At 35.1% G+C, this 19,472-nt stretch overlaps 1 protein-coding gene across 1 annotated transcript in view; it reads left to right on the top strand.

Moving 5' to 3' along the window:
• Nucleotides 1-19,472, top strand: part of NCAM2 (neural cell adhesion molecule 2) — a 574,228-nt gene that overhangs the window by 479,819 nt on the left and 74,937 nt on the right. The window contains exon 12 of the mRNA XM_010858401.1: nucleotides 3,261-3,434. Coding sequence (XP_010856703.1) covers nucleotides 3,261-3,434 — 174 coding nt within the window. The remainder of the gene's footprint in view (nucleotides 1-3,260; nucleotides 3,435-19,472) is intronic.

Raw genomic sequence — 19,472 nt, 5'->3', positions numbered from 1 at the left:
ATGGGGAGCAACCGCAGTATGTAAGTACAAATCCTAACAAGTATGAAAGGAGAAATTAACAATAACACAATAATAATGGGAGACTTTAATACCCCACTCACACTTATGGATAGATCAACTAAACAGAAAATTAACAAGGAAAAAAAAAAAAAAACATGTATCTATAAAGTTCACTAAAGCAAAGCACAGTAAAATGAGGGATAGCAATAAAAGGTGTTAAATTTATCAAATAAAAATTAAAAAAAAAAAAAAAGTAAATAGAAGGATAATACTGAAACCTATTTCAGAGGGTTGTTGGGAGGCTTAACCAGGATAATGTGTAGGTGAAAAAAAAAAAAAAAAAGAATAACTTGAGGTGAATTAATACACAAACACAGTTTTCCAAAATATGGGATGCATCAAAAGCAATTCTAAGAGGCAAGTTTATATAATCAAGCCTCCCTTAGATAACAAGGAAAATCTCAAATAAGCAACCTAACTACACCTAAAGGAATTAGAAAAATAAGAAGAAACAAAGCCAGGTTTTAGAAGGAAGGAAATAATATCAGAGCACAAATAAATAAGAAAAAAAAATAAATAAAATGCAAGAAAAATAAAAATAACTTTGTGACTAATGCTGATATATATATCAGAGGTAGGATCAAGAATGAATGTGATTATGAAACAATTGAGAAAGTGGAGAGAAGAATTAGAGGTGTTAGTTTAGATGTCAGGCACTATTTACTTGGCCAAAATCTGTACCTCTATATCATATTTTTAATTGATGAAAATTGTAATTTATCATATATTTCCTGAGGCCTGAGTATAGCCCATCACTTTTTTTCAACAGTTCATCTGTGTATATATGTATGTATATATGCTTGCATGTATAAATTGTGTATAGCAAATATTTTTTCCCTTTCCTCAAGAAATTCATAATTTAGTAGCCATTGGGTGGTTGGACATATAAAATCAGATTTTATCTAAAAAAATATTTTAGAGCTTCAAATTACAAGCACACTTTTCTTTTTAGTCAGGTAAGAGAAAGAAGAGGCCAACAAAAAATAAATATAAATGAAAACCAAGCTAAGAGTCAAGAGGTCTGAGAATAGATAGAAAAAATACCCACTCACCTATACTTTTGTGATGGTACATTTATGCTAAGACTAAAGGTTCAGTTGGTGTACCATATCAGAGTATACAGCTTAGCAAATGATGCATACTTCTGTACTAAGGGTAAGAACCCCAAACTGTGTACATACCATAGGGTCAAAGGTGGGAGCCCTTTGACCCTCTCTCTGCATGCGTGCTCAGTCTCAGTTATGTCCAACTCTTTGCGACCTCTGGGCAGTATCCCACCAGGCTTCTCTGTCCATGGGATTGTCCAGGCGAGAATACTGAAGCAGATTACCATTTCCTGCTCTAGGGGATCTTCCTGACTCAGGGATCGAACCTACGTCTCCTGCATTGGCAGGCAGATTCTTTACCTCTGAACCACCTGGGAAGCTCTTCCAGCCTCCACTAGTACTTAAAAACTTTTCTTTTGAAATGTGCCCTCAAACTAAATGTTGTTGCTGTGATGCCCAACTTAGTCCTAATTGATGTTACAGAGTCACTCAACACGGGCTCAGTCTTACGTGGAACAATCAATATGTGTTTGTTTTCCCTCTTCTGCATACTTTAGATCAAACCTACAGCTGAAAAGAAACTTTGGTTATAACCTAGTGATTAAAGAAACTTTTCTTTACCATCTAAGCCACCAGGAAAACCCTGTAAAATTATAATAATGTTTGTATATGACAGCTTAAATAAATTATTAAGATAACTTAAAATGTCTATTTCCAGGTAATATTTTCATAGTTGTATGACTTTGGGATGCATCCATATTCTGCATATTTATTTCTGAACCTTAGAGTTTTAGTATAATGCACTTCATAGGACTGCCAAATAATTTGCAATCACTAATTAGACCTGAAATGTACACTGTTGCATTTCTTTACAATATTAATATCCAAAAGGCCATAAACCTGACCTCTTGGCTCTTGTCCAGTGTCATTTGTAAGACATATTTTTATGTGATCTACAGTTCTCTCTTTTAACTCTTAGCAAATAAGGCACATTTGACTCTTGACAGCCATTAGAGATTTTTATATGAATGTTTGATTATACTGAATCAAAAATTTACAATTACTGCATTATTTTCAATCAAGTGATTTTCGTTTTGTAAAGTTTATTCCTGAGATGGAAGTATATACTTAATTTACATATTTATAAAATACCTATATATAATTTACCTAAATTGTATATATTTCTAATCTTTATGATTTTTTTCAAATGTGATATTGAAGAAAGACTGAGACTGAGAGACAGAAGGGACAGAGAGAAATTCCTTTAATGTTTAACATGTCTCTAATTGCTCATGTTTTCAGAGCAGAGGTTTCATTGATTTCCTCATCAAGACTTTTTTCTCTCTTACACTCTCCTGTTGCTTGTTTGGCCTTTCAGATAATTCTTTACAAGGCTTTGTGTACTAGAAAATACAATGAAGTTTCACCCAAAGGTGCTCAAGGGTATCTTCTTGTGTTTGAAGTAATATGAGTAAAGGATTATTACAAAGCACATAGAAAAAAGATTTTGTAACTGTTTCCTTTAATTGCAGGGATTAAAATGTAAATATCTCAACTAAAGGATTAAAACTTAAATATGTAACATTATTTTAATTAAATGATTCATAAGGAAAATTTTAAAAGATAGTTTAAAGCTTTATTTATTTCATAATGACAATTTCTCTAAACATTTGCCCAATTATTAATATAATTTTACAAACAAAAATAAATCTCACATTTTCACTAAAGATAATTATTTATGTTCATAATTCAATAAAATCTGGTTTTCTTATATTTTACTTGTACCTGCCTTCTCTCTCTCTCCTTCACACACACACACACACACACACATACACATACACTCAGGAACTTGTTTTTCTTGAATGGAAATAAAATGCTTATATTGGGTAGTAAAGACAGAAGTAAAACTTCCCTTAATAAATGAAATTTGATATTGAATTTACTATTTTCTACAGCAATAAACATGAACCAGTGTATACTTTCCTGTAATTTGAAGATATCATTCAGTGGTTTGTGCAAGCTTTGTAATTCAAATATATTAAGTGATAGAGGCAGCAATTTTCGTTTATTCCTAGTTCTCAGAGCACCATAAATCTTAATAATGGCCATCCACATTACCTGGGTTATATTTCCTTTGTTTTTATTCCTTTGTAGATGTTCCATCAAGTCCCTATGGAGTGAAGATTATAGAGCTGTCACAGACCACAGCCAAGGTTTCTTTCAGCAAGCCGGACTCCCATGGAGGTGTGCCTATTAATCACTATCAAGTGGATGTCAAAGAAGTGGCATCAGAAACCTGGAAAATAGTACGCTCCCATGGAGTTCAAAGTGAGTCAATGATTTCAAAGCATGTTGGTTAATCCAAGCTCATCTTCAATATACCTGAATGATTAGCTTTTTATTTTCCCTTCAATGTGCTATTTTTATTTTAATGAGATAGGATGGGAAGACATTCCCACTGTCCTGTTCTTCTTCAGAATTCATTAATAAAGAGTAGAAAATTTTCCATCTTTAGTAAAGTTTAAAGAATTTTAGGAATTCTCTGGAGGTCCAGTGATTGGGACTCAGCACTTTCACTCCATAGCCTGGAGTTCAGTCACTGGTTGGGGAACTAAGATCCCATGAGCTGTGTGGTGTGGCCAAAACTAAGATTTAAAAAATAAGAATTGAGCAAAATCACCAAAGTTTAATTCCAAGGGGAAAAAGTTTGTATTTAAACTTTGGGTGTTGGAAAAGAAATTGGTGACATGTTACACTTGAAAGCTGAATATTATCAGTTATCAAATTTCATTTATTAATAATATTTCTTTCACAAGTAGGTATGAAAGTCGTACTGTAAAATATAGATGCCTTGCATATACACTTATGAAGCCACCTATACAACTTGACCTCACATGCTAACATTTACTTCAAAATTATGTTTGAAAAACTCAGATTTTTTACTGAGAGTCATGACATTTTGATTAATAGAATTAGCTAAATCTGAGAAGTTAAAACAGTTTACAACACTTCTTTCCACTTATATAGAATTTCATCATATGAATGTGTGATATTTCTGCCATTATTAGAAGAAACTAAATAGGAAACAATAGTAAATTAACAGACTGGGGCTCTGTTAATTGGGATATACTGCTTCCCTGGTGGCTCAGAGAGTAAAGAATCTGCCTGCAATGCAGGAGACCCAGGTTCCAATCCTCAGTGGGGAAAATGCCCTGAAGAATAGAATGGCAATCCACTCCAGTGTTCTTGCCTGGAGAATTCCATGGACAGATGAGCCTGGCGGGCTACAGTCCATGGGATTGCAGACTCAGACATGACTGAGCAACTTAGATACATACGCACAATTGGGACATAGAATAACATCTTGTGGCCAAAAAAGATAGTATAAAATAGTAAAGAAAGTACTGTTGCATAGTTTCCCTCTGCTGGCGCTGCCTTGACCCTAATATGTATGGTGTAACATCTATGGTTTCTATAAAAGGCATGAACCTTCCTGTGATGGTGTCCTAGTAGACAATGGAGACAGAACAGATAAAATCACTCTAGACTCACCTGTGTTGAGTTGGCACAGATATGAAGACAAGAAATGTCAAGTCTGGACATTATAGAAATTGCACTTAGCAGAATATTTACATTGCAAGACCCTCCACAAGCTGGGTAATCCCACTGGGATTACCAACCCTAGCAATCTAGAATATGTGTGTCTGGCATTTGTTCTTCCTTTAGCAAGGAGATGTACCATTTTCATAAAGATATGGTAAAGATATAAAATAGAGTAAAGATCAGAATAGCAAATGCTTTATACTAATAGAAATATGAAATGTGGAATGCATAATGATGGTTATGTTTGCTATAAAATTTACATCAACAATTTGACTTTTAGAATATATGAGATAGTTTAGACTTAAACTTTCTGCCTTAAGCACACATATTTCATTGAGTCACTATAGTTTACTTTAAAAGGGATACTTCAATCTTGCTCTCATTTTCGTCACTAGACAAGTTTAGGTGCTTTTAACAATGCCTAGAATTATTCTTATACCCTGGCCAACCTACAATATCCTCTCACAATCACACCTGCTTTGGAAGTGATTTCAAGCTAAAATTCTCTCTTCCCTAGAATGAGTGGCAAGAAAGGAACTGCATATTTCTTAATTATATTGCATTTATATTTTAATATAGGCACTAGTGACAGCACTCAGTGATGTCTACACCTGTGGCAAACCCTAACTGTCTTCTGTCTGAGTTACTCCCAGGCATCTTAGCTAAAATGTCCATATTTACTATAATATCCTCTTTATCATATATCTATTTAAAATAAAATTTAAAAGGCTGATTTCATTTCATAGACCTCAAAATTTTGTTGAAGTTTGAATTGTGAGACATAATAAAATCTGTAATGTGTGTATCTATGTAGAGTTATGAATATGTATATACACAAACCTCAGAATTTGCGATCTTATTTAGCATTATTTTTTAAATTGTTTTCCATTGCAAAGTATTTTGGAGAAGGCAATGGCACCCCACTCTAGTACTCTTGCCTGGAAAATCCATGGACAGAGGAGCCTGGTAGGCTGCAGTCCATGGGGTCGCTAAGAGTCAGGAACAACTGAGCGACTTCACTTTCACTTTTCACTTTCATGCGTTGGAGAAGGAAATGGCAACCCACTCCAGTGTTCTTGCCTGGAGAATCCCAGGGACAGGGAAGCCTGGTGGGCTGCTGTCTCTGGGGTCACACAGAGTCGGACACGACTGAAGCGACTTAGCAGCAGCAGCAGCAGCAGCAAAGTATTTATCTACTTTGAAGATGTGTTAAGGGACTCATATATTTTTGAATAATGAAAAAATGATATTACTATATATTTGTTTTATAATTTGTGCTAATCATTCATCTTAAACTTTGAGATTTTTATGAACATAATCGTACTCATTGCCTTTGAGGCATTTCTTAGAAGATTGATTTAGGTTTATCTGTATAAAGGTAGGTGCATATGGTCATGAACATTTCAGCTACTGCATCTTTTTGCCCTCAGAGTGGTTTTCTTCTTCTAATTTACATTAGTTTAGTGTCTGTTTAGTTACTTTTCCGTGTATCTACAATACATTATATACTATTCATGTATCTGATTCCAATTGCCAATATCATAGTGAAAGTGAAGTCGCTCAGTCATGTCCTACTCTTTGTGACCCCATGGACTGTAGTCTACAATGCTCCTCCATCCATGGGATTTTCCAGGCAAGAGTACTAGAGTGGGTTGCCGCTTCCTTCTCCAGAGGATCTTCCCAACCCGGGGATCGAACCTGGGTCTCCCACATTGTAGGCAGATGCTTTACCATCTGAGCCACCAGGGAAGTCACCTAGACATAAATATTAGCTCTTGCTTGATTGTAATGTCATGCAATAGGAAATTTCCTGTTAGTGGATTGTGATTCTAAATGACTTATTAATTAATCTTCTGTGAATTTCAGTTGCTCACTCTGCACCTGGCTTAGAGGGCAATTGAAGACTGGACCTATTATTATATTCTTTGTCAGGGCTTAACTAAACCCTTACTGATCATCCCAATCGTTGATGTGACACAAAACTGATTTTCAAAACATAGAGAATTATGAGCAAATCAGATATCAAAACCTGAACTATTCAAATATGGAATGTGAGTCATCCTAACATTTAATTTGAGTGAAAATCATGTATTACAGGTGGAGTAAGACTTTTTGACTGGGAGGGCTACATGACATACTTATTGCCATATCATTTAACATTTTGTAAGTGTTATATATACCTCATTGGGCACAAATGAAGAGAAAATAATAATCTTGCAAACTTGCTACTCAGTTTTCAGTCTTCAAGCTGAAAATGGACAATTAATATTTTAAAATATCAAGCTCTTTTTAACAGAGAAGAAAATAATTCTCTCAAATAGCATAATCTATTTCTATTGATTTGTGAAATGTTTAGAAACACACATAAAATCACAGCTAGAATCACACAAGAAGTCCTTCCAGTGTAAACCAAAATTATTATACACTTTGCTTTATTTAGGTCTAAGCTTATAGTAGAATTTCCCTTTGTTACTGAAAATAAGGGAGATAAGTTTTATTTGAACATAAGAGCACTTTCTCAATAAAAATTCAATGAAACTTTTACTTTCTGAGTTCTTGCCTTTTTAACTAATCAAGGAATATAAAAATTGACTATAATTTGAAAATAAATACCTGGTTGGATTTTTCAATCCTTTCATTGCATAGTTCCATTGAACTTTAAATGTGGTTTTGCAGGATGCAATTTCATTGTGTGTATTTTAATTTTTTGATGGCAAATTTAACATTAAAGTATTTATTTTGAAAACATTACAGTTAAGATTATGTGCATGCTTCATGTTACATATAATTCAAAACTTTTTATGCAGGTTTTAGTGTTAGCGAAAAAATCTGTTTTAATTAAAATTTGAAAGAAAAAACATCAATTTATATGGTATAAAAAGCCATTTTCTTCTTTGAAAAGTAGCATCTGATAAGCATATTTTTCAAAATTGTTTTGAAGTATTTGTTTGGATTTATAACATATAAGTCTATGTCTGATAGATCAGCAAACTTTTGAATATAAGCTTAAACTGAAGTAGATTGAAGATTAGTACCATCCTACTATATATTTTTTTCACTGTAACATTTATATTTTTAGTTTGTTATCAATTTTAAAATTTCTAAATCCTTCATGATAGTGTGTTGTCAAAGTTGTTTCTGCTCCCTGATTTTCTCCTAGACTTACTTTGTTGTTGTTTTTATTTATTTTATTCTCTGTCATTCATACTGGAAACTTTTCTCAAATATCTGGTGATCCTTGTCTAGATGTGTATACTAAAAAGTGAGAGAAAAAACCACTTGGTGTTGTTTGCAAAGACAGGGCTTCTCAGCCTTGTGATCAGTTTGTTCAACAGCTCCTGGATTCTTCACTGGTGATTGAGGAGCATATTGTATATGTATAACGCTATGTCTACAGCATACATAATATTGTAAGAGGCCATGATTCTATTATATTGTCAATAAATTTTTAATGAAAATGTACAGATTAGGCCTCTTTCAATCTGAATGTAAAACTCAGAATAATCATTAGTGGAAACACTTTATTAATGTTACTAAATATAAAAATTTCTTCCATGGTCATTGTTGAGTATGAAACGTTTCTGCTTTTGTTAATATTTTAAAAGAATGCCAGTGATTATTTAAAATATAGAATAAAAATAATGAGAATGAACATCATAATTCAACAAAATTAATCCCATACATGTATTTCCTCAAATGCGTTTTGCCATATTTGATGTTATCTAACTTGTCACATTCCTAAATTTATGAGAAATTTTCTATGTTATGTTGTGGTAGCATTAAAAATAAAGAAATCATTAATATATTTTTTCTACTTAAAAACTTCCTTTTATATATATATATATTTTTTTGAAAACACACCTCAGAACATATCCCTGAATATAATGTGAGCATACTTTTAGGTCCTTTCTGTCTCTGCTTCTTTCAAACCATATACACAGTGGTTTATTTTAACTAAAAATGAATTTCCTTTTTTCCTTCTTATCTTTGTGTTTTTTATTCTTTTGTGTGTATGTTCTTAAAGTTCATATTACTATGTATTTTTTGTTTTATGATATTTTAGCAGATATCTTTCATAATCATTGAGTAAAGGATTCATGTGATCCAGTGATATGAATCTATGATAGCCCGTTCATGTTTGAAGAGCTATAATATACCATTTCTTAACAAACTTCTTTGCCTACCACTTGTGATGAAATGGATCTAAAGGGGTTCTTTGGTTTATTTGCTTGTTTTTGCTTAAATAATCTTCTAGTTTCTCAATAGCTAAAATATATTTTGACATTACTCCAAATTACACTTTACAATTTTTATTCCAATGCTTCTTTGAATCTGTATTACTTGCAATTGCCTAAGCAAAACTGGATTTCCCTCCACATATACTATTCAATTTCGCAATTTTAGAAATTATTTAAAATGATCATTAGTGTTAGCTCTAAACTGTTGCAGATTTTTAAAACTTAATAAGTTCCAATGTGCTTTAACAATTCTCTTCAAGAAATACTTTTTTTATGATTCTACTGTTTCCAACATAAATATACCTAAAGAAAAGTGGCTATCATTTCTAAATGGCTATATTTCAGTGGTGAAAGGCATAAGAGAAGCTGACTGCAAAAACCATCTGTCTATGTTAAATGCAAGTGCCGTAAACTCTTATGAATTGCAAAGAAAGAAAGAAAAAGTAATTCACAGTAATTTCATATTTTAAGTGAAAGGAAATCTGTTCTAATTTGCATGTAGTGGAAAAACTTCTGTATGTTAAAATTCAAAACAAGAATATCTTGGACGGTTTCCATTGTGCCCATAAAAAGAACTCTAACTAAATTACAAATTTATATATAATTGCAATCTTAATGAATTTAAACTATGTAGAACAAAGTTTAGAGGGAACTAAGCTAAGAGGAAAATTGCGTGAAATAGCAGTGTTAAGTAAAATTCCTTGTCTGCTATAAAATTCCTCACGTATGTCAGGATGAAGAGACAAATTCATACAAAATTCTGTACTCAGCATTGTCTCTACGGTAATGAGAGAGTTTTTATACAAATAAGTTAAATTTTTTCTGTAAAATTAATGAGCTTTTCTGTGTGGTTATAATTTTATGAATCACAGAAATAAAGATTATGAAGAAATGGAATGAATTTATATAGGAAAGATGTTTATGGGGATTGAGAAAAGAAACATGAATATTTTATAGGAATTTAATCCACAGGCGGATGAAAGTATTCATAGATCCTAGAAACTTAAAAAAAGTAGAACCAATTTCACTGCTCAAACATACAGTCTTCTGGATACGTTAGTATGCAGTGTAAATAAAGTCTTCACTGGAATATGGCTTACAAATTCTTATTAATTCAGTGAGCAATCCCTGTGCTCTAAGCATCAGGATTATTTGGATAGTGAACTTAAACAATTGGGGCCTTCAGAAGACATCTACATTTTGGTCTGCTAAACTTTTTGAAATCATGCCCCCAAATATTTCGCTTTGTTAAAATTATTTGATTTTTATTATTAAAATATAATGAACAGTATTTTTCTATTATTGTTTATAAATATACTGATCGTTTAAAGAGAGTATAGACCTTTACTTTTATGAACTAAATGGCTCAAGATTCTTTTGTTGGAAAGGTTCTAATGCCTTCTTCGATAGTACCATCCTCCTAAGGAGGATGAACATCATGGACTATCATTAGAAGTGATTTCAGAGACTGACACTGCTCTGCTTCTCAGCAATTTAATATCATCTGTGGGCCATGGAGATAATGTTCTTATTTTGTCTTACTGTTGCTATCTCATGTCCTCCAGTTTTCTACATTAAGGTCTGATTAGCATTTTGAACTAATAGTGTTCTGCTTTGATTTTTGTCAATGTCATTTAAAAAAATCATATTGCATATATCAGTGACATTAAAATAGGATGCTCACACTCCAAGATATATAAAAGATCAGTCATTAGGGTGCATAAAAGTAATATGAAAAATAATTCCATTTCTCCAATCAAATGATATAAAACATAATTCAAATAATCATATTTAGTAAATGATCAATAATACTATGTATACATATATACATATGCAAGTATGTATTATGTGTTTGTGTGTGCTTCTTATGTCTTTTCTTCTTAATCTCATAACATTCCCTCAAACAAACACTTGGCACATCAAAACCAGTCCACTTGTTGTGCCAAACACACATTCTACTTTCTTTAGTCATGCTTGAATTTCACTCTTTTTTGTCCATCCTTCACATCCCAATATAAACTTGAACTTATTTGTAAAAATTTATTTCATTATCTTTTAGTAGAAATATTTTATATTCTTTTGCATGTCTTTAATAAGTATAGCTTATATCAGTCTCTGCCTGCCAGCTAATGACCTCATAATATAAATATTAAGACACGAGTCATCTTTCCATCTTGACCACACATTTGAGAACTTGATGCTGGGAGGGACTGGGGGCAGGAGGAGAAGGGGACGACAGAGGATGAGATGGCTGGATGGCATCACTGACTCGATGGACGTGAGTCTGAGTGAACTCCGGGAGTTGGTGATGGACAGGGAGGGCTGGCATGCTGCGATTCATGGGGCTGCAAAGAGTCGGACACGACTGAGCAACCGAACTGAACTGAACTGATACCATAATGTGTGAACCTATCAATATTCCATATCACCTAAGATGAATTAATGCATCATGTAATTACTAAGTTTGTTTATAATAAAATGAAATTGTTATTAACTATTTCCAAACATCTACCAATGTGGCTCAGATGGTAAAGAGCCTGCCTGCAATGTGGAAGACCCAGGTTCGATCCTTAGGTTGGGAAGATTCCCTGGAAAAGGAAATGGCAACCCAGTCCAGTATTCTTGTCTGGAGAATTCCATAGACAAAGGGGCTTGATGGGCTATTGCCCATGGGGTCACAAAAAGTCGGACACAACTGAGCGACGAACACTTTCACTTTTCATGAAAATGAATTATAATGTATAAAGACACTTAAGCAAGTTAGCTGTTTCATCTTGCTTTGCAGTTTCTAATGACTACACAGGCTCTTCTGGCAACTAATGCTATGTACTTATCCATCCTTTAAAACCTAATTCTATTTATATTAATAAATTGTCATGCCACCTACTAAGATGTTTAAAATATGTATTATAGGATTTTAAAATATTAGACATATTCAAAATATAGATATAGTAGACTGTTGACCAGAGAAGGCGATGGCACCCCACTCCAGTACTCTCGCCTGGAAAATCCCATGGATGGAGGAGCCCGGTAGGCTGCAGTCCAAGGGGTCGCTCAGAGTCTGACAGGACTGAGCGACTTCACTTTCACTTTTCACCTTCATGCATTGGAGAAGGAAATGGCAACCCACTCCAGTGTTCTTGCCTGGAGAATCCCAGGGATGGGGAAGCCTGGTGGGCTGCCGTCTGTGGGGTTGCAGAGTCGGACACGACTGAAGCAACTTAGCAGCAGCAGCAGCAGACTATTGAGAAAATTGAGGTAGTTGTTTACCTTCCTCTAAAAAGTGGGCTAGAAGTGAAGTCAAGTGAAAGTTGCTTGGTCGTGTCCGTCTCTTTGTGACCTCATGGACTATACAATCCATGGAATTCTCCAGGCCAGAATACTGAAGTGGGTAGTCTTTCCCTTCTCCAGGGAATCTGTCCAACCCAGGGATCAAACCCAAGTCTCCTGCATTGCAGGTGGATTTTTTACCAACTGAGCTATCAGGGCAGCCTTAAAAAGTGGTCTTAATTATTCCTAATTTTCTTCTCATATATGAAGATGCCTTCATATCATGTATAAAGATGCCTCTTCATACCAAAAGGCATCATTAAGCCAATGAATGACATGTCCTGCTGCTACTGGCTCACTTATCATTAGAGAAGCAAGGAAATCTTCTTAGTGATAGATCATGCCTGAGCATAATCTGGTGATTTTGCCATGTCAATGGACAGAATGTTTTTCACATGGCAGAAAAATGAATGTACTCCACAAAGCTTCTTCCATTTGGAATGTTTTGCCAAAGATCTTGATTTCCACAACTGATCCCTGTTTGACACAGGAACACATGAAAAGAACTTTTTATTTTATTGTTTAGTATAAATTTATTTATTTTAATTGGAGGCTAATTACTTTACAATATTGTATTGGTTTTGCCATACATCAACATGAATCCGCCACGGGTGTACACGTGTTCCCCATCCTGAACCCCCCTGCCACCCCCCTCGCCATACCATCCCTCTGGGTCATTCCAGTGCACCAGCCCCAAGCATCCTGTATCCTGCATCGAACCTGGACTGGCGATTTGTTTCATATATGATATTATACATGTTTCAATGCCATTCTCCTAAATCATTCCACCCACTCCCTCTCCCACAGAGTCCAAAAGACTTTTTATACATCTGTGTCTCTTTTGCTATCTCACATACAGGGTTACCATTGCTATCTTTCTAAATTCCATATTATGCATTAGTATACTGTATTGGTGTTTTTCTTTCTGGCTTACTTCACTCTGTATAATAGGCTCCAGTTTCATCCACCTCATTAGAACTGATTCAAATGTATTCTTTTTAATGGCTGAGTAATACTCCATTGTGTATATGTACCACTGCTTTCTTATCCATTCATCTGCTGATGGACATCTAGGTTGCTTCTATGTCCTGGCTATTATAAACAGTGCTACAATGAACATTGAGGTACACGTGTCTCTTTCAATTCTGGTTTCCTTGGTGTGTATGCCCAGCTGTGGGATTGCTGGGTCATAAGGCAGTTCTATTTCCAGTTTTTTAAGGAATCTCCACACTATTCTCCATAGTGGCTGTACTAGTTTGCATTCCCACCAACAGTGTAAGAGGGTTCCCTTTTCTCCACACCTTCTCCAGCATTTATTGCTTGTAGACTTTTGGATCGCAGCCATTCTGACTGGCGTGAAATGGTACCTAATTGTGGTTTTTATTTTCATGTGTTTGTTAGCCATCTGTATGTCTTCTTTGGAGAAATGTCTGTTTAGTTCTTTGGCCCATTTTTTGATTGGGTTGTTTATTTTTCTGGAATTGAGCTGCAGGAGTTGCTTGAATATTTTTTGATTAATTCTTTGTCAGTTGCTTCATTTTCTATTATTTTCTCCCATTCTGAAGGCTGTCTTTTCACCTTGCTTAGTGTTTCCTTTGTTGTGAAGAAGGTTTTAAGTTTAATTAGGTCCCACTTGTTTATTTTTGCTTTTATTTCCAATATTCTGGGAGGTGGGTCATAGAGGATCCTGCTATGATGTATGTCGGAGACTGTTTTGCCTGTGTTCTCCTCTAGGAGTCTTATAGTTTCTGGTCTTATGTTTAGATATTTAATCCATTTTGAGTTTATTTTTGTGTATGGTGTTAGAAAGTGTTCTAGTTTCATTCTTCTACAAGTGGTTGACCACTTTTCCCAGCACCACTTATTAAAGAGATTGTGTTTCTCCATTGTATATTCTTGCCTCCTTTGTCAAAGATAAGGTATCGATAGGTATGTGGATTTATCTCTGGGCATATAATTTATGTGCAACATTATACTTTACAGGTATACAATATAGTGATTCATGACTTTTAAAGGTTATAACCCATTAATATATGCTATTAAATATTAGCTGTATTCCTTGTGTTGTGTAATGTACTTTTTATACAAAATATTTTGTACTTCTTAATCACCTATCCTTTTATTGTTCCTCACCCTTCCTTCTCCCCACTGATAACCACTAGCTGTTCTTTATATCTGTGGGTCTGTGCCTCTTTTATTGTATTCTCTAGTATGTTGTAATTTTTGTGTTCTTCTATCAGTACTGTCATGCAATATTTGCCTTTCTATGTCTGACATATTTCAATCAGCATAATACCCTCTAAGTCCATCCATGTTGCTGTATATAGCAGGTTTTTATTTTTTATGACTTAGTAGTATTTCAGTGTGTGTGTGTGTGTGCACCACATTTTTATCCATTCACCTGTTAATGAATACTTACATTGCTTCCGTATCTTGGCAACTGTACATAATGCTGCGATGAATATTGAAGTGCATGTATCTTTTCTAATTACGGTTTTGGGTTTTTTCCGGCCATATTCCCAGGAGTGGATACTGGGTCATATGGAATTTCTAGTTTTAGTTTTATGAGAAACCACCAGTAATCAAAACTCTATGGTACTGGCATGAAGCAGATATATAAATCAATGGAATAGGATAGAGACCTCAGAAATAAACCCATACATTTATGGTCAGTTAATCTATGACAAAAGAGGCAAAAATTTTCAATGGAGAAAACACAATTTCTTCAATAAGTGGTTCTGGGAAAACTGGACAGCTACCTGTAAAAGAATGAAATTAGAACACTTCCTAACACCATACACAAAACTAAACTCAAAATGGATTAAAGACCTAAATGTGAGACAACCACTATAAAATTCTTACAAGAAAACAGGCAGAATATTCTTTGACATAAATCACAGCAAGATCCTTTTTGACCCATTTCCCACAGTAATGAAAATATAAACAAATAAGACCTAATTAAACTTAAAAGCTTTGTACAGCAAAGGAAACCACAAAGAAGATGAAAAGACAACCCTCAGAATGGGAGTAATATTTGTAAATGAAGTAATTGGCAAAGGATTAATCTCCAAAATATACAACAACCTCATGCAGCTTCATATCAAAAAAACAAAACAAAACAAAACAACAACAGCAGCAAGTAACCCAATCAAAAATGGGTGGAAGACCTAAACAGATATTTCTCCAAATAAAACATACACATGGCCAAAAAACACAGGAAAAGATGCTAAACATTTCTCGTTACTAGAGAAATGCAGAGCAAAATGTATGGCCATACACTTGTCTGAATGGCCATCTTCAAAAAATCTACAAACAATACACGTTGGTGAGGGTGTGGAACAAAGGGAATTCTCTTGCACTGTTGGTGAGAATGTAAATTGATACAACTACTATGGATACAACTATTATGGAGAACATTGTGGAGGTTCCTTTAAAAACTAAAAATACTGTCTGAGCCAGCAATCGTACTAAGGAACATATATCCTGAGCAAACCATAATTCAAAAAGGAATGTACAGAATTCAAAAATAGCAAGCAATTGATTAGAAATGAAGGGGATATCTGAGTTCAGTGTGGAGAAAAGCAAAGCCTCTCTAGGAGAAATTTTGAATATTAATATGAGTTTAAAATAATAGTATATAACTTCCTTGAATATGGAGGAATAAAGAATTTATAAAAACTAAAAACTCTAGGGGAGACAAACTCCCCACACTGCACCTGATGAATTGATTCAGAATCTTGCTCACTTTTTGGGGGGAATTTCTGGATCGTCCTGTGGTTTGGTGTGTGGATAAATAAGAACATAAATGACAGAGTAAGATCAGTTCATTCTGCATTATTGGTAGTGTGTCTAGGAACCTTGGTATATAAGGTTATATATATGGTATATAAACTAAACTAATTGAGTATTTAAAAATACATAAAACTGAAAGAACAAGTTGCCCAAAATGTACAATAGGCAGAAGGAAATGTCTTTTTTTCCTACAGTGAGAAACTTAAGAGCTCTTAATAATCAGATTGTTCAATCTGACTTTATTCTGAATCTCTCATTACTGCATCTTACTGTAATTATAATGTGTTCCTGTGAACTTTAGGAAAAATCACTGAGTTGTGTCCATCTTACAGTGCTGAGAATATGTTAAGATCATCAGTATGGATTTACATTGTTTAATGAGAATCCAGAAATACATACATGCCTGTATGCTAAGTCACCTCAGTTGTGTCCAGCTGTCTGCAACGCCATGGACTGTAGCCCACCAGGCTCCTCTATCCATGGGATTCTCCAGGGAAGAATACTGGAGTGGGTTTTCTTGCCCTCCTCCAGGGAATCTTCCTGACCTAGGGATCAGACTCACATCTCTTACATCTCCTGCATTGGCAGGAGGGTTCTTTACCACTAGGTCCACATTGGGAAGCCCTAGAAATACATAACTGAGTAAAATATTCTGAGAAAGAAGTTTTGCCTTCTAATAGCTTAAGTTAAATCTTGGAAGAAAAGTATATGCAGAATTATCATTTTTTATAGTTTTTACTTTTATATGTAATTAATGTCTTTGAGTAAAAGTGAAAGTCACTCAGTCACATCTGACTCTTTGTGACCCCATGGACTACACAGTCCATGGAATTCTCCAGGCCAGAATACTGGAGTGGGTAGCCTTTCCCTTCTCCAGGGGATCTTCTCCACCCAGGAATTGAACCCAGGTATCCCACATTGCAGGTGGATTCTTTACCAGCTGAGCCACAAGGGAAGCCCAAGAATACTGGAGTAGGTACCCTTTCCCTTCTCCAGCAGATCTTCCCAACCCAGGAATAAAACTGGGGTCTCCTGCATTGCAGGTGAAATTTTTACCAGTTGAGTTATCAGGAGAGCCCCATGTGTTTGAGAGAGGATACATTTTCCTCACTTTTGAGTTTATGAGGACTTTCTGGATTCCTTGGTTGCAGTGATTTTCTGTACTCTGGTTTTACAGTCTGAGATGCAAGTGTGGGACAAGGCAAAGCTTTAAGATAGAATCCACGCTTTGCTAATTCTTGACTGTTTGATCCTCTGAGCCCCCATTTATTTATCTGTGAAATGAAGGATACAACAGATCTGGTCTTGTCTAGGTATTCAATGACATATCATCGAATAGAATTTGAGTGGTGGATTCTTTGATCAAACAAAACATTTTATTTGAGGAAGTAAAATGTTCTTTAAATGTTCAGTAATGCAAGAATAAATCGAATAAACTAGAGATCAAGGATAGCAACTGTAGATTTAGAAAATGTTCATTTAGGATCAGTTTTTAAGTGAGCTTTTATTGAGCATATGTTTTAAAATTTCAATTCAAAAACTCTTTATTGACTTCTCATTATGCATTTGAAATATGTACGCTCTGTGAGGGCAAGAGACAGTGCATACAATATGTGTGCTATGTGTTCAGAGAAGGCAGTGGCACCCCACTCCAGGACTCTTGCTTGGAGAATCCCATGGACAGAGGAGCCTGGTGGGCTGCAATCCATGGGTCTCGAAGAGTCGTACACGACTGAGTGACTTCACTTTCACTTTTCACTTTCATGCATTGGAGGAGGAAATGGCAACTCACTCCAGTGTTCTTGCCTGGAGAATCCCAGGGACGGGGGAGCCTGGTGGGCTGCCGTCTATGGGGTCACACAGAGTCGGACACGACTGAAGTGACTTAGCATAGCATAGCATAGCATATGTGTTCTGCCCATAAGAATCTTACAGTAGAAAGCTTCTCTCAGTAAAACATTCAGAATCCAAAGTAGAAGGCATAGTTGATAACATAAAAAATATGTATAATTGTTATTCAATTCAGTTCAGTCACTCAGTTGTGTCCAACTCTTTGAGACCCCATGGACTGCAGCACATCAGGCTTCCCTGTTCATCAACAACTCCTGGAGCTTGCTCAAACTCACGTCCATTGAGTTGGTGATGCCATCCAACCATCTCTTCCTCTGTTGTCCCCCTCTCCTCCTACCTAGTCTTTCCTAGGATCAGGGTCTTTTCCAGTTTGTCAGCTCTTTGCATCAGGTGGCCAAAATATTGGAATTTCAGCTTCAGCATCAGTCCTTCCAATGAATATTCAAGACTGATTTCCTTTTGGATTGACTGGTTGGATCTCTTTGTAGTCCAAGGGACTCTCAAGAGTCTTCTCCAACACCACAGTTCAAAAGCATCAATTCTTCGGCACTCAGCTTTCTTTACAGTCCAACTCTCACATCCATATATGACTACTGGAAAAAACATAGCTTTGACTAGACAGACTTAATAAAATTTATTAAGAGGTTAAATAGCTAAAATGTGGCTTCGAGTTTTTATAGCCACATTTAGTTACAAAAGCTTAACTTCAGCTCCTAATTCCTTTCCCCCTAAAAACAGGAGAAAAACAAAAAAGTTTATAATATAAAAAAGTAATTTTGTTTTGATATTTTGGGAAATTAGCATATTTGTGAATGAAAAAATAACATTCTGATTACTTTTAGTCATTCAAGATACTTCTCATGGGTATTTTATAAAAATTTATTAATTTAGATTATAGAAGAAAAATTTTGGTAATTATTGTTTTTTTTTAAATTTTATTTTATTTTTAAACTTTACATAATAGTATTAGTTTTGCCAAATATCAAAATGAATCCATCACAGGATACATGTGCTCCCCATCCTGAACCCTCCTCCCTCCTCCCTCCCCATACCATCCCTCTGGGTCGTCCCAGTGCACTAGCCCCAAGCATCCAGTATCGAGCATTGAACCTGGACTGGCATCTCGTTTCATATATGATATTTTACATGTTTCAATGCCATTCTCACAAATCTTCCCACCCTCTCCCTCTCCCACAGAGTCCATAAGACTGTTCCATACATTAGTGTCTCTTTTGCTGTCTCGTACACAGGGTTATTGTTATCATCTTTCTAAATTCCATATATATGCTTTAGTATACTGTATTGGTGTTTTTCCTTCTGGCTTACTTCACTCTGTATAATAGGCTCCAGTTTCATCCACCTCATTAGAACTGATTCAAATGTATTCTTTTTAATGGCTGAGTAATACTCCATTGTGTATATGTACCACTGCTTTCTTATCCATTCATCTGCTGATGGACATCTAGGTTGTTTCCATGTCCTGGCTATTATAAACAGTGCTACAATGAACATTGGGGTACACGTGTCTCTTTCAATTCTGGTTTCCTCAGTG

Source organism: Bison bison, unplaced genomic scaffold (assembly GCF_000754665.1).
Source record: "Bison bison bison isolate TAMUID 2011002044 unplaced genomic scaffold, Bison_UMD1.0 scf7180017864387, whole genome shotgun sequence".
Lineage (NCBI taxonomy): Eukaryota > Metazoa > Chordata > Mammalia > Artiodactyla > Bovidae > Bison > Bison bison.
The sequence above is the reverse complement of the archived record's forward strand: the minus strand, read 5'-3'. Positions and strand labels throughout refer to the sequence as shown.